The following is a 17,483-nucleotide window of genomic DNA, read 5'->3' as shown; positions in this document are numbered from 1 at the left end:
ATCTCCGCTGCTTCAAATTGAAATCCTTCTGTTTGAACAAGTGTTGGAGGCTACGATGATTAGTAAATACCTTAGAAGACACACCATAGAGATAGTGCCTCCAAATCTTCAACACATGAACAATGGCAGTCAACTCTAAATCATGAACAAGGTAGTTCTTCTCATGGGGCTTCAACTGGCACGAAGCGTAAGCAACCACTCTCCTGCATCAAAACACACCCAATACCGATCCGAGAAGCATCATAATATATTGTATAAGAACCAGAAGTTGATGGTAGAACTAGAACTGGAGTTGTGGTCGAGGCAATCTTGAGCTTCTAAAAGCTCTCCTCACACTCACCCGACCACCTGAAAGGAGCACCCTTTTGGGTTAATTTGTTCAAGGGCGATACAATATATGAGAAACCCTACACGAATCGGCAGTAATAACTAGCCAACCCAAGAAAGCTCCAAATCTCTATAGCTGAGGACGGTCAGATCCAACTCTGAACCACATCTATCTTCTTTGGATCTACCTGAATACCCTTACAAGACACTACATGTCCCAAGAATGCCACTGAACTAAGCCAGAACTCACACTTGGAGAACTTAGCATAAAGCTTCTCTTCCCTCAACCGCTGCAACATAATCCGCAAATGCTGGGCGTGATCTTCCTGGCTACGAGAGTACACCAGAATATCATCAATGAATATAATAACAAACGAGTCAAGATAAGGCTAAAATATACTGTCCGTCAGATGCGTGAATGCTGCTGGGTGTTGGTCAGCCCAAAAGACAACACAAGGAACTCATAATGACCATAACGGGTCCTGAAAGCTGTCCTATGAATATCCGAGTCCTGAATCTTCAACTGGTGATACCCTGACCTCAAATAAATCTTAGAGAACACCCTTGCTCCCTGAAGCTGGTCAAATAGAGCCATCCTTTTTCTTTAAAAACAGATCTGGTGCACCCCAATGTGACAGACTAGGCCTAATAAACCCCTTCTCAAGGAGTTCCTGAAGCTGCTCATAAACTCCTTCAACTCAGCCGATGCCATACGGTACGGAGGAATAGAAATGGGCTGAGTGCTTGGCACCAAGTCAATAACAAAGTCGATATCTCTATCGAGCGGCATGCTTGACAGGTCTACAGGAAACACATCCAGAAAATCTCGCACCACCGGAACAGAATCAATAGTAGGGGTCTCATCACTAACATCCCTTACAAAGGTCAAGTAAGATAAACAACCATTCCCAACCATCCGTTGGGCCTTCAAATATGAAATCACTCCACTGGGGACATAATCCAAAGAACCTTGGCACTCAATACATGGAAAGCTCGGCATCGCCAACGTCATAGTCTTAGCATGATAGTCCAAATTAGCATGACAGGAAGACAACCAATCCATACCTAATACCATGTCAAAATCAACCATACTAAACAGCAGAAGATCTACTCTAGTCTTCAATCCCCCAATAATCACTACACACGACTGATACACAATCCATAATAATAGTATCCCCCACCGGTGTAGATACATGAACAGATGAAACTAAAGACTCACGGGGCATATCTAGATAATGAACAAAATACGATGATACATGGAATAGGTAGAACCAGGGTCAAATAATACAGAAGCATCTCGGTGACATACTGAGACAATACATGTGATCACTATGTTTGAAGCAATATCATCTGGTTTGGCAGGGAGTGCATAGAAATGGGCCTGACCACCACCTTATCACCCCTCCTCTAGGGCGACCCCTAGCTGACTGAGCTCTATCCCGAGCTGGCTGGGCGGGTGGTGAAGTAATTGGTACTGAAGTCGAATGCTGATTCTTCTGCTGAGATGAACCTCCAAAAGGCAAGGACAATGACACTTGATATGACCCAAATCTCCACACTCAAAGCAACCTCTTCCTGTAAATGGTGGTGGGGACTGAAGGGACCCTGAGCACCGGTATAACCGCTAGAAGGACCCGACATAGATAAACTCTGAGCTGATGGTGCATGAGACGAGCTCTGAGCTGGAAGGGCACTGAGAGATGAGTGACCCTGCTGAGAACTGTGAGAACCATGGCCAAATGATGCACCACGGTGAACTGGACGAGTCGTGTAAGCATTCCTATAGGGACGATCCCTATCGTGGTGAAACTGACCTCTAGGAGGAACACCACCAAAACTACCTGATCCACGAGACCTCTTGGCCTCCCTCTCAACCCGCTCCTGGTTGTGGACCGACTTTATCGCTTGAGCAATGTCAACAACCTCATCAAAAGTAGCACCAGACACCATCTCTCTAGTCATAAGAACCCGCAACTGAAATGTGAGGCCATCAATGAACCTCCTGATCCTAGTCTGAATTATGTAGAGCATAGTCTGAATTAGTAGAATAAGCATGATACAGGTAGGAGAAGTGAAGAATCAGAAACATTGGTGAACAAAATAGGGTAAAATCACACAATAGGCAGGGATAGCAATAATTAGGAATCTTAACAAGCAATTATAGGGTAAAATCATAGAATCACAGAAACATATAGATTAACTGAACACGTTATCAAAACAAACTCAGAAACCCAAGATTAGAATTAAGAAATTAGGGTTTTCAACGTAGGCAAGTTGAAGAGTTAGTAAAATCATAGAATCAGTTGAAATATGCAGGAGATAGAAGTTTAAACACAAAGAATCGGTTTAAACAAGGTTTTAGAAGAAGTTCCGAAAACCCTAACTTTAGAAGAAGGTGAAAACACTTTGAAATCGATGATTCTTGCAAAAAGTTACAAGGATAGCGTAAAACATCAAAGAAACAGACTCACATCATTTAAAAATCGTACAGATCTAGGAGATGTAAGCAAAAATTAGGGTTTTAGAAGAAACCCAAGTGGAGATGAAAGAACCTGTCTAAAATCGCAAGGATCGTAACAAGTACATCATGATTTCGCTTGAAATCATACTAAAGTAGCCAAGAATAGACCAGATGGCAAACCCTAGATGGAAGTCGGCGTGGCCTACGGCCCTTGAAGACCTTAGAGAAGGCAAGTATAGCATTAGAGGAGCCATTGGAGGCTTAGGAGTTGAAGGGAGATCGCCGGAGAAGACCGGAGAAAAAGGTTGGCGGTTGAAGGAGCTAGGTTTAGGTTGAGGGGTTGAGAGAGGAGAGGAGATGAGAGAATACAGAGGCGGCAGATTTGGGAAATGAGGTAGGGTTAGGGGGTCGTTGGAATTAAAAATGGTAAGAATGGATGAGGGTCGTTGATCTTTTAGATCAACGGCCAGGATTTGACGGGTTTTGGGTCAGGTAGGTAGGTTTAGGGTTCGGGTCGGGTGTTTTAATCTAAAATTGGGCTGGGGTTGGGTTTAAATTTGGTTGAAATTGAAAGACAAATCTAGCTATATTTTCACTAGTCTCCAAAATACCTGCTGTACAGAGGATCTTCTAACAGCTCTCCAAGAAACCCTGGGCATTTTCCAACTCTGCCCCGCTGAAGGATGGAGGCTAAAGTCTGCCAAATCTCTCTAGTCTATGCTGCTGCTCATCAGTCATAGCATGAACCACATAGGCCTGAGCAGCTGCCACCAGCTGGGCTGGTAGTACCCCCGCTGTCTAGAGTCCCTGCATCACTTGCTCAAGTGTACCGGTGGCAGGAGTCTGAGTACCTCCCCCGGCCTGAGAAGTGGCTACTGCGGCCGAAATAGAGACTGCCTGAGCAAGACTGGTGGACACGGTCAAAATCTAAGCCAAGGCCTCCTGAAGGCCTGGAATCACAATGGGCACAACTGGTGCCTGGGCTGGTCCCGCTGGTGCATCCACAACTGAGACCTAATCCTGAACTGGGGCAGCTGGTGGATCTGCAGGTGCTGTCCCAGATGCTGTGTGAGCTACACCTCTACCCCTACCGCGGCCTCTACTGCGACCTCGGCCTTTCACGACACTGGCTGGTGGTACTAGTGGATGTCCATCTTGCCCAGTAGTACGTGTCCTAACCAATTGTGAGAGAATAGAAGAACAAAAGTTTAGTTACCCGAATCAACATATTCGCACGATAAGAATTCAAGAATGTGAAGTTTCCTAAGGGTTCAACAGCCTCTCGAAGATAAGTACAGACGTCTCCGTACCGATCCGCAAGACAATACTAAACCCGCTCATGACTCGTGAGACCTATGTAACCTAGGCTCTGATACCAACTTATCATGAACCAAAATCAACCGTTATGATGGCGCCTATCATGGAACTAGGGCAGCCTCTACTTAACAACTCATCACAGTAAGAATAACTTTGGAAAAAAAGACGGAAGCAATTAACATTGAACAAACCTTTTTGAAAATAGAATAAATCCCAAAATACCGGGGTGTCACTAGGTACAGGAGTGTCTAAATCAGAATACAGTCCACTACAGTGTCTAAAGAAATAAACTGAAAATACAACTAGTGATAAGGAAGGAGGGTCAAGGCATGCGAACGCCATGCAGCTACCTTGATAGTCTCCGAACTCTGAAGCCTTAATTAGCAACTGCCGTTGTGACTAGAAATGCCTGGATCTGCACGCGAGGTGCAGGGAGTAACGTGAGTACATCCAACTCAGTAAGTAACAGGTACAAACTTTGGGCTGAAAGGTAGTGACGAACTCAATAAGTACAGATAAAATAGAAATAACTATGCAGAAACGTAGGCATGCTTTCAAATTAAATAGGCAGTTTAAAACAGTAAAGTAGAGTAGATCCGAACAATGTAAAGAATATAATCTCTGCTATCTCTACATGCCAATGCACATGCTATATGTGATGCACCATGTTGTCAGCCTCATGTGCTCACACTCTCAATGCTCAACCACTCGGTACTGTATATGGCCCATACGGCCAAGGGAAGATCCATCACGGAATATATACATCACTGACCATCTGCCACCCAGTACCAAGGAGGCCAATCCAGCCCTATGGAGAAGATCCAACTCCAGGTAGCAAGTACTTCGGACAAGAACCATGTCCAGGGAAGATCCATCCCTCAATAATATCAACCGCGCTAACTGAGGGTGTGTACAGACACCGGAGGGGCTCCTACAGCCCAAGCGCTACACAAATCAGTATAACCGCTGCGGCGTGCAACCTGATCCCATAACTGTCACTCATAATCAGGCTCTCGGCCTTACTCAGTCATTAGTATCTCCAATCTCACTCACAGGCTCACAATATCATGCAAATTAGCCCGAAATAATGATATGATGTATCAATAAATAACATCTGAGACTGATATATGATATTAAATGCATGAACATGACTGAGTACATAATATCAATGAAATCACTGAGATGAGAGCAAGAAACGACTACTAGGGGTCCCAACATTGCCGGCATAAAGCCTAAACATGATATCAGGCATGATTCATAGCTCAATAACATGATGAAAACATAGATATTAACAAAATAGAGTCACTATACAGTGCCATGGAATCAACCAGGTCATAATTCTCACGGTGCACGCCCGCACACCCGTCACTTGGCATGTGTATCACCTCAAGACCAATCACATAACACATAATTCAGGGTTTCGAACCCTTAGAACGAAGTTTGAAAGCGTTACTTACCTCAAACCGAGCAAATTTCTACTCCAAAATGCCTTTGCCTCTCAAATCGGTCTCCAAACGTCCCGAATCTAGCCACAAATAGTACAATACGATCAATATAGGCTACAATCAATATAGGCTAAAGGGATCAATTTCACAAGAAAAGTACTAAATCATAGCCAAAAATCCAAAATTGGCTCAAACCCATCCCCTGGGCCCACGTCTCGAAATCCGACAAAAGTCACAAAAACCGAAAGCCCATTCACTCACGAGTCTAACCATACCAAAATTTTCAAAATCTAACATCAAATGTCCATTCAAATCCCCAAAACTCACTTTCCAAATCCGTAGCCTCAAACCCCTAAATTTCATCTCAACACCAAACAATCTAGGTGGGAAAAATAATGGGGAAACAAGATTTATTATAAAAAACAAGTACAAGAAGCTTACCTCAATAATCCCCTCGAAAATCCTCTCCAAAATCGCCTAAGTCTGAGTCCAAAATCTTGAAATAAAACTAAAATTGCGAACCTTTGTTTTTAATCATCTTGCCCAGGCTTTTCGCTCCTGCAGCCATCTATCCGCACCTGCGGAGCCGCTTTTACGGTAAAATTTCCGCTTTTGCGGAAGTCACTTATCCAGCTACCTCCTCTTCTGCGATCACTGGACCATATCTGCGCATATCGCAGGTGCGGGAAATCCATCGCACCTACAGACCAAACTCGCATTTGCGCCCTACTGCCTGCTTCTGCGACTATCGCAAGTGCGGGAAAGTCTTCGCACCTGCGACCTCTGCCCAACTCTTCCTTGGTCACTTCTACGATTCATGCCACGCTTTTTCGGGCTCGCACCTGTTGTGCCCACTCCGTAGGTGCGGTTACACCAGTAGCAGTTGCACTTCAGCTGCTTTATCAACTCAAAATCAAGTCCGTTAACCACCCGAAATCAATCCGAGCTCTCCCGGACCTCAACCAAACATACCAACAAATCTTATAACCCGATATGAACTTAGTCAAATCCTCAAATCATTTCAAGAAACATCAAAAACACAAATTACATATGGATTCAAGCCTAATGAACTTTGAACTTTTTAAATTCTACAAACGACGTCAAAACCTTTCAAATCACGTCCGATTGACCTCAAATTTTGCAAACAAGTCATAAATGACACCACAAACGTACGCTATCTTCCGGAAATCCAATCCGACCCTGATATCAAAAAGTCCATTCCCGGTCAAAATTTCTAAATTTCCAACTTTCGGCACTTCAAGCCAAATTCTACTACGGACCTCCAAATCACAATCCGGACACACTCCTAAGTCCAAAATCACCTAACAAAGCTAATAGAACCATCTAAATTCAAATCCGAGGTCATTTACACATAAGTCAACATCTGATCAAATTTTCCAACTTAAGCTTTCAAATAAGAGACTAAGTGTCTTAATTCATTCTGAAATCACTCTGGACCCAAACCAACTAGCCCAATAAATCATAATACAACTGTAAAACACAAAAGAAGCAGAAAAGGGGGGAATTATCTCCTCAAAACATTCGAAATGACCGGCCAGATTGTTACACTCTCACTAAGTAGTTACCTCCTCAAACAGGGTATATATAGGATGGACCTTACCAGATAGGTCTTCACAACTCAAATCAGAAAAAACATACGGATACACTGGTTTCTTGTCAAATATTACGCATGCGCTGTCGCAACGAACGACCCGATCCACAAGAGTATTTTATAGAAATTCTGTGGCCGACCCGATCCCATTATAATGTGTGTTCTGTCGAGGGTCAAATGACATGAACAATAGATGCATCTATTATAGTACTGAGGCGAACGCCCCGCTCCCATAAGAGTGTGGTACAAAATCCTGCCGAGGCGAATGGCCCGATCCCATTAGAATAAGAAGCTTTAACGTGTCCTTGAACCTACTCACGAATAAACGTGTGAGTTATGAATTTTAAGTAAACCTTTTAATGAAAACACATAGCGCATGAGAAATTCATAGAGGAGCATAACTATTCCGCGACTAATCATTAAGCCCGTCAAATCTCCACAATAGCAATTCTATCACTCTACGCAAGTCTAGTATCAAGTCGTAACGTAAATAAAGGAATTTAATAGGCAAGGGACACCTCAAATAGTAAAGTTATAGCATGGCGGGAACCTAAGTCTACCCGGACATAACACGAATCTAGATACATACGGACTCTTATCTCCTCGTGCATATGTGGCCGCCGCAACAAGTAACACATATCAAATACATCAACTAGGGGTAGTTTCTCCCTCACAGGGATAGATAGGAGACTTACCATGCTTTGAAGTTCCATAACCGTCTCCAACGCTACGCTAACACCTCAAACCGATGTTCGTCGCTCCAAAACTAGTCAAACAATGTGCAAACCAATAAAAATATACTCTGATACTTATAATAAATCAATTCATAACAATTCTCTACTCCACTCAAAAAGTCAATAAAGTCAACCCTCAGGCCCGCTTGCCTAGGTTCCAAAAATTTTCGAAGAAAAACTTTACGCATAACACCACGAACTCAAACATATAATTTATTCCAAATTCCACGTCCAATTTAGTAGTCAAAATCCATAAATACCAAATTCTAGGTTTTCTACCAAAATCCCAAATTTCTACTAATTCATGTTTAAATCCATGTATTTCACTAACATTATGTGGGAATTATTTACCTTGAAATGGTTGATGAAAATCTCCCCTTGAAGCTCTCCAAAATCGCTCAAACCAATAGAGAATGAAAGAAAATGGGCCAAATCCCATATAAAAATCAAGTCTGCCAAGGCCCGTCCTTCTTCGCGATCGCATGAACTTTCTTCGTGATCACGGAGGCTAAAAATCACTGCCTCCAAAATATCTCTACGCGTTAACGACCAAAGTCCGCGTTCGCATAGCTTTCTGACCCCTACCCTTCACGTTCACGAGCCATGAGCCACGTTCGCAAAGGCTTAAGGCCTGGTAGGCCCAGCTCTCCTTGCTCTTCGCGGTTTGCGACCACCAACTCGCTTGTAGGCTTCCCAGCCTCTGCTCCTCGTTCTCGTCTCCTTCATCACGTTCGTGATGGGAAAATTCCCCATAGCCCTCAAAATCCTTCTTTAATGTATGAGACCCTTCACATTCGCGAAGAAGGAAACCAGACAGCAGCAACAACAATGACAAAATAAGGAGAATTGATCCAAAACCACCCCGAAACTCACCCAAGGCCCCCAGGACCCTGTCCAATCATACCAATCATTCCCGAAAAATGATGCAAACTTGCTCGAGGCCTCAAATCACACTAAACATCATCCAAACTATGAATCAACAATCAAAATCCTTCTTTAAACTTTCAAACTTCCAAATTTCGACGAAAGCATCTGAATCATATCAAAACATTCCAGAATGACGCCAAACTTCACGCAATAGTCACAAATCATGATACGAATCTATTCTAAGGTTCGAAACCCCAAATGGACATCGATAACACCAAAGTTCACCTCAAACCAAACTTAGGAAATACTAAAACCTTCAAAATGCCAACTTTCCACAATAAGCGCCGAAATGCTCCCGGGCAACCCGATACTCAACCCGAGCATACGCCCAAGTCCGAAATTATTATACGAACCTATTGGAACATTAAAATCCCGATTCTGAGATCGTTTACTTAAAAGTCAATCTTTAGTAAATTCTTCCAACTTAAAGCTTCCGAAATTAGAATTTTCCATCCAAATTAACTTTGAACTTCCCGAAATTTGATTCCGATCATACGTACAAGTCATAAAATATGAAGTGAAGCTATCTGATGCCTTAAACCGTCGAACGAAGCTCTAGAGCTCAAAATAACTGGTCGGGTTGTTACAAAACTACTCTCTATTGTTTATGTGAGGGTACATGACTTGTGAAGGAAAGGTAATGTCTTTGGCTTCTATGTTATAGTAAGCGTGCAAGTTTGAAAAGGTTAGTTCTTTCAAGTCGAGTATTGAGGCTGGAATGTTATGACATGCTGCTTAGTCTGATTTAAAAATTCTTGGCGTGATGACTTAGGAGAGTTGCTTGAAAAGATAGTCTCTATTTGATGTGTAGTTTGATTGCTCAAGGACGAGCAATGGTATAAGTGTGGGGTGTTGATGGTAGGCTAGAAATACGAATTTTTGGCTACTTTGCACCTATTATTTTCTACACTTTAATTATATTTGATCTAAAATATGGATAATTTATACTCATTACGTATTTTTGTTGTGTAGGTTGAGAATCCGGGCTAAGACAAATTTTTGGAGCTAAAAAGGAATAAAAGAGAACTTTGAAGCCAGAGTAAAAGTTCGAGAATTTAATCTGGAATCAAGTTAGGGGTCGAGGACCGGGTACACATAAAAGAAATAGAAAGAAAAGAGCCAAAAGTGAATATGAAGCCTAAAACTTCAATCCCTCTTAAAAGTGGCACTAACACGTCACGTGTTATGTCTTGGAAAATGAGAGAATAAGCCATTTTGGTTTTTGGCGAGAAGAAACAAGGTAGCAGGGACATTTGGTCTAACATCTGAATCTTTCCATTGCCACATCATGTGCCGTGATGTGAGCCACGACGTGGCAAGCTAATTTTGGTTTTATTAAATTCTATTTCGCCTCAATAAGGATATTTCGGTCCAAAAGTATTTTGTACAAAGTATAAATATTTTCTAAATACAATTTTGAAGAGGGGTTTGACCTAGGAGAGTTTTGAAGGAAACAACTAAGGCAAGAAGTCACAAGAATTCATCAAGATTTCAACCAACGATCAGTGCAATATGGAAGTTTTGTATCGAATTATTAGCATTGTTGTTTTCTATGTTTTAAACCTTATTGAGATGACTTTTTCCATTTATATGGAATAATTTCCATTAGGGTGTTGACAGTAATAGTGTTTTGATACCTTGATTAGGGATTCGATTGTTGATAATTGTTGGCATTAATTGATGGAGTTTTAATTAGTATTGTGAAATTTCTTATTTTGCTTTATCGAAAGAGGAACTTGATATTGAATTTCTTTACATCTTATGCTCTAGTTTAAATTTGTGATTCATATAGATAATCGAATGAGACTCTTGAACTATTAATCAAATTATAAAATAGAAAAATATTCATGAGAAATTACCCTTTAGACCATAACTATGATTTTATTCGTTGTAATTGTTTATCGTGCTTCAATTGGACTAACTATTGAAATTAACTTTTCATCGAAAGAGGAACACTAATTTCAAGTGTAATCTAATTATCTATTGAATTCATGAGAATCAATAGTATTATAGAGTGAACTAACTCAAGAATTGGATCCCGAGTCAATTATCTTGAACTTGTCTAGTCAATTACCCTTATTTCTCTCATTGATATTTCTTAGTTGCTCATCTGCTGTCTTTTGTAATCAATTGTTAACTGCTTAATTTTTAGTAGTTAATCATAGTTGATGATCATCAAATCAAGTGTTAATTTTTCTAGATAGTAATCAACTGAAGATTATTGGAACACTATTTAAATCCAATCCATGTGGAAACGATAATTAAACTATACTATCTATGACTAGCAAGCAATAATTTTGTGTTATATTATGCGCTCGTCAATGTTCCTCCGTTGTATGACGTCTTGCATGCATTGTTTAGTTAACAAGGTTTTAGGTTGCTCGAGGACGAGCAAGAGCTTAAGTATGGGGTGGTCATATTTTGCTAAAACTTCATATTTTTGCATGTATTTTCTCTTTGTATTATGCCTCGATCTTATTAACTTTGGTGTGAATATTTGTGACTCAAGCTTAATAATGATATTTATATGTGTAGGAGACAATTGGAAGCTATTTGGAAAGTTTTCATGCAAATTAAAGTAAAATGAAAGAATTTGGAGAAAGTATAACTTTGATGCCCAGATTCGCGCCAGGAACCAACCAAAATGCTAAGGCTAGAAGAGCACAAAATGGGAAAAATTTTGGCGTCCAGGTTCGCGTCAGGCACAAAGCGGGATGCCAATGGCGGATTTTGTCCTAATTTGGCTAGGACTTGGTAGTTTCGACCCTACACTCCCCCAACATGTATAAAAGGGGTTCTAAACCTAATTTTTAGAGGTTAGTGTGATGACCCAAAAGTTTATCACCTGTTTTTAAAATAAATTTTGTGTTTCGAGGCCTTAAAAACTCTTTCTGTCTCACATCGATTTGTGTGTGCAGTCCGGGCGCGTAGTCGGAAAGCCAATATGTGAAAATCTGTGAAAAATGATAAATTTTGACTATAAAATAAACTGATTTGACTTTGGTCAATATTTTGGGTAAATGGACCCGGACCCATGATTTGATGGCCCCGGAGGGTCCGTAGGAAAATATGGGACTTGGGTGTATGTCCGGAATCAAATTCCGAGATCCCAATCCCGAGAAATGAATTTTTGAAAGAAATTGTTTTGCTAAATTAATTATAAGTTTGAAAGAGAAATGTGTTTGAAACCATTGGTATCAGACCCGTATTTTGGTTTCGGAGCCCGATAGAGGTCTTACATATGATTTGAGTCGAGCCGGTAAAAATTGGTAAGAAACGGATTTGAAATGATGTGAATCGGACCTTATTTGAGAAATTTGGCAAGTTTGAAGTTCTTAAGAAGTTTCATGATTTTGATGCTAAATTCATAGTTGTTGATGTTATTTTAGTGATTTGAAAGCATGAGCGAGTCCGTATGATATTTTTAGGTTGGTGTGCATGTTTGGTTTGGAGCCCCAAGGGCTCGGGTGAGTTTTGGATAGGCCACGAGGTGGATTTTGGACTTGATGAATCGCAGGTTTTATAGCTGGTGTGTTCAGGCCTGCAGGCTTTGCATTTGCAAAGCCATGCAAAGCCTGGCTCGCAAATGCGATATCGCAAATGCGAGGGCCTTGTCACAATTGCTAAAGCAGCCCAGGCCAGCTCCATCTCGCAAATGAGAGATTCCCTTCGCAAATGCGATACACCCCTTTTGGGCCTGTTATCGCAAATGCGATCCCTTTTTCGCATTTCCCAAATCACAATTGCGAGAATCCCCTTCGCAAATGCGAATATAGCAGGTGTCGAGGTTCGCAATTGCGAACCCTGTTCGCAATTCCCATACCTGCAACCTGCAACTTTTTATACTTAGTCGAAAATCAACCATTTTTCACATCTTTTCAAAACACAAACTCCCTAGGGCGATTTTTCAAAAACAACTCTTCTTCCAAATCGATTGTAAGTCAATTTTAACTCGTTTTCTTCAATCATTAACATCTTTTCACATGATTTCAACTCAAAATCAATGATTTCCATGGGGGAAATTAGGTGTTTTGGGTAGAACCTAGTTTTTTCAAAAATTGAGGATTTGGACCTCGATTTAAGGTCCAATTTCAAAAATAATTATATATTTGGGTTCGTGGGGGAATGGGTAATTGGGTTTTGGTTCGAACCTCAGGTTTTTACCATGTGGGTCCAGGGGCGATTTTTGACTTTTTGGGTAAAACTTTGGAAAACTCATTTTTATGCATTGGGGTTGCTTCATTTAGCATTTATTGATGTAAATAAGTAACTTGTGGCTAGATACGAGCGTATTGGTGGTGGAATCAAGGGGTAAAGCGATAATTAAGACGTGAATTGTGTTCGTGGCATCGAGATAAGTGTTTGGTCTAACCTTAGCTTGAGGGATTAGGAGTTGTGTCCTATTTGCTACTTGTTTCTTGTTGAGTACAACATATAGGCATGGTGATGAGTATCTATACGTTGGTGTCAAGCATGACCGTCAGCCTTAAATTGTGATTTATTGTGTTCTTGAATAATTCTACGGATGCTTAAGTTGATGATTCTCTGTATTGAGCAAGGATTATGATTGTTCCCGTGGAATTACTTATGATTGAGTATTGGTGTTAGTTGAGTTAGTTAGATGTTGGAACAAGTTTGGTTATAGCTGTTTCTCCCTTGTCGGGACGTATTTACTGATACTGTCAATTCCCTTGCCGTGATAGTGTAGTTCTTTATTAATCCCTTGTCGGGACTCTTGTTATGATTGTTGTTGATTATATATGTGGATCGGGTTGCACGCCGCAACAATATTATATGTGGATCGGGTTGCACGCCGCAACAATGATATATGTGGGTCGGGTTGCATGCCGCAACAATGATATATGTGGGTCGGATTGCACGCCGCAACAATGATATATGTGGGTCGGGTTGCATGTCGCAACAATGATATATGTGGATCGGTTTGCACGCCGCAACAATGATATATGTGGATCGGGTTGCACGCCGCAACAATGATAAATGATATAGATCGGGTTGCACGCCGCAACAGTGTTGTTATATTGGGATCGGGTTGTGCGCTGCAATAATTGTTGATACAAAGTGGTTATAGATTGGATATAAGTTTCTTATTGTTTTGCCGTGAATTCTAAGCTATCCTTATGTCGTTACTCTTGATTTACTGTTGACACTGATACACCCCTGCAACATGTATCCCCTCCCATCTTTACTTATTTATTTCTGTTTTATTTTCCACTGTATATTATATAACTGCAAAGATTTATTTGGTAGTTTGGTCCTAGCCTCGTCACTACTTCGCCGAGGTTAGGCTAGGCACTTACCAGCACATGGGTCGGTTGTGCTGATACTACACTCTACACTATGTGCAGATCCCGAAGCATATCTTGGACCGTAGCATTTGGGTGGATACCTTCAGTCCACGCGGAGATCCAAGGTAGACCTGCAGGTGTCCGCAGGCCCTGGCGTCTCCTCTATCCTTTATTTCCTATTTCATTTCTTTGTTTCGGAAATAGTGTATCTTTATTTTCAGACTTTGTATTTAGCACTCTTATATCGTCTGTGGTACTGTGACACTATTTCTAGGTGATTAAGGCTTAAACACTTGTATTAGATTCATATTTAAGATATTTTACTAATTTTCTTCTACTTAATGAAATTTCCGCTATTTTTCACATTATTGCTTTATAAATGCTAAAAGGGTATAAAAATGGATAAAGGTAATCTGTTCAATAATTGGATTGCCAAGCTCACATTAGTAGGCGCCATCATGACTCCTGAGGGTGGAAAATTCGGGTCGTGACAAGTTGGTATGAGAGCTCTAGGTTACATGGGTCTCACAGTTCACAGACAAGCTTAGTAGAGTCTGAGGGATCGGTACGGAGATGTCTGTATTTATCCCCAGAGGCTACAGAGTTAGGAAAAACTTCACATTTATTCCTTCTATCATGCGGTTTGGTTTCTCAATGCTAATTGAATTTCTACTCTGTTCTTTCGCATATGGCGAGAACACGCGCTTCTTTGTCTATTGACCAGCAGCCCGAACACCCAGCAACAACTCCCACGAGGGGCAGAGGGCGAGGCCGAGGCCGTGATTGAGGCCGAGGTAGGGGCAGAGCTCAGCCCAGAGCAGCAGCACTAGCAGCAGAGCCTCAGGTTGACTTTGATGATGAGGTTCCGGCCCCCGCAGTTCCGGTGGGCCCAACTCAGGTCCCAGAGGGGTTTATTGCTACCCCAGTACTCCAGGATGCTCTGGTTCATCTAGTGGGTCTTATGAAGAGTGTCACCTGGGCAAGCTGCTTCCTGTAGCACTAGTCATCTCTCAGGCTAGAGGAGGAGCCCAGACTCCTACTACTCGCACTCCGGAGCAGGTAGCTCCCTAGTTTTAGACTCCAGCAATTCAGCCAGTTGGAGCAGTTTAGCCGGGTGTGGTAGCTCAGACCGGTGATGGAGCAGCTATGTCTTTGATGCTTTATGGAGATTGGACAGGTTCACCAAACTCTTCACTACTACCTTCAGCGGTGCATCTTCTGAGGATCCCCATGATTATCTAGACAATTGTCAAGAGGTTCTCAGGAACATGGGGATAGTTGAGACCAATGGGGTCAATTTTGCTACTTTTTGCCTATCTGGATCCACCAAGACTTGGTGGAGAGACTATTGTTTGGCTAGACCAGCCGGATCACCAGCCTTGACTTAGGAGCAGTTTACTCAGCTATTTCTAGAGAAGTTTCTTCCCATCACTCAGAGAGAGGCCTATTGGAGGTAGTTTGAGCGTCTCCAGCAGGGTTCTATGACTGTTACCCAGTATGAGACCAGATTTATCGACTTGGCTCGTCATGCTCTTATCATACTTCCCACCGAGAGTGAGAGAGGGTGAGGAGGTTCATTGATGAACTTATTCAGCCGATTCTTCTTCAGATGGCTAGGGAGGCTGGGAGTGAGATATCTTTCTAGGAGGCGGCCAATGTGGCCCGGAGAATTGAGATGGTTTTGTCGCATGGAGGTGGTCATGGGTCGGACAAGAGGCCCCGTCATTCAGGCAGATTCAGTGGTTCCTCGTCTGGAGGTAGGGATTCGTATGGTAGAGGCCATCCTCCTAGACCCTTTCAGTCAACACTTCAGGTTTCTCACGGTGCTTCGGGTGGCCGTGGTTCTCATATGCAGTATTCTGATCACCAGCCCTATAGTGCACCACCTGCTTCTATCAGTGCACCGTCACTCTATAGTTTTTGTGGTGGTCCTTCAGGTCGCCAGGGTCAGTCTCAATTTCCTCAGCCGTAACATTTAGGTGGATGTTTTGAGTGTGGTGAGTATGGTCATATCAGGAGGGCTTGTTCGAGATTAGTAGGTACTCACTCGCGGCAACAGGGTTCTCGTGCTATGGTTCAGGCACCAGGTGTTCCACAGCCCGCCCAGCCAGCTAGAGGTAGGGGTAGAGGTGCTAGAGGTGGAGGTAGATGTGTTAGAGTTGGAGCTCAAACCGCTAGAGGTGGAGGCCAGCCAGCTGCAGGCCATCCCAGGGATGTAGTCCAGGGTGGTGGGGCCCAACCCCGATGTTATGCTCTTCTAGCCAGGCCTGAGGCTGAGGCTTGCGATGTAGTTATCACAGGTACTGTTCTGGTTTGTAGCAGAGATGCTTTAGTTTTATTTGATCCGAGATCTACATACTCCTATGTGTCATCTTATTTTGCACCGTATTTGGTCATGCCTAGTGATTCTTTGAGTGCTCTTATTTATGTGTCTACACCGGTGGGTGATTCTATTGAGGTAGATCGAGTCCATCGTTCATGTATAGTTGTGATTGGGGTATTGAGACTCGTGTAGATTTGCTTCTTCTGGACATGGTTGATTTCGATGTCATATTGGGGATGGACTGCTTATCACCTTACCACACTATCTTAGACTATCATGCCAAGACTGTGACCTTCGCCTTACTGGGTTTACCTCGTTTAGAGTAGAGAGGGACTCCTGGTCATTCTACCTGCAATGTTATCTCTTATATGAAGGCTCGACGTATGGTCGAAAAGGGTTGTTTGGCCTATGTTTGTGATTCTAGCACTGATGTCCCTTCTCTTGATTCTGTGCCTGTTGTTCGTAAGTGTCCTTAGGTATCCCCTTCAGACCTGTCGGGTATGCCACTCGACAGGGATATTGACTTTTGCATTGATATGGCTCCAGACACTCAGCCCATTTCTATTCTGCCGTATCGTATGGCCCCGCCTGAGTTGAAAGAGTTGAAGGAGCAATTGCTAGACTTGCTTAAGAAGGATTTCATTAGACCCAGTGTTTTGCCTTGCGGTGCGCCGATGTTGTTCGTTAAGAAGAAGAATGGATCAATGAGAATGTGTATTGATTACCGACAGTTAAACAAGGTTACTATCAAGAATAAGTATCCATTGCCGAGGATTGATGTTTTGTTTGATCAGCTTCAGGGTGCCAAGGTATTTTCAAAGATTGACTTGAGATCTGGCTACCATCAGTTGAGGATTAGGGCATCTGATGTCCCTAAGACAGCTTTCCGCACTCGGTATGGGCATTATAAGTTCTTGGTGATGTCCTTCGGGTTGACAAATGTCCCATCAGCTTTTATGGATTTGATTAACCGAGTGTTCAGGCCTTATTTGGATTCGTTCATGATAGTCTTCATTGATTATATTTTGATC

The 17,483-nt window shown here is 42.3% G+C and overlaps 1 protein-coding gene across 1 annotated transcript; it reads right to left on the bottom strand.

Moving 5' to 3' along the window:
• Nucleotides 1-931: 931 nt before the first annotated feature.
• LOC138875921 (uncharacterized) lies at nt 932-1,417 on the bottom strand. Its single transcript, XM_070154800.1, has one exon. It carries the CDS (start codon nt 1,415-1,417, stop codon nt 932-934), a length of 486 nt encoding a protein of 161 aa, XP_070010901.1.
• Between the last annotated feature and the right edge of the window lie 16,066 nt (nt 1,418-17,483).

Source organism: Nicotiana sylvestris, chromosome 8 (genome assembly GCF_000393655.2).
Source record: "Nicotiana sylvestris chromosome 8, ASM39365v2, whole genome shotgun sequence".
NCBI lineage: Eukaryota > Viridiplantae > Streptophyta > Magnoliopsida > Solanales > Solanaceae > Nicotiana > Nicotiana sylvestris.
The sequence above is the reverse complement of the archived record's forward strand: the minus strand, read 5'-3'. Positions and strand labels throughout refer to the sequence as shown.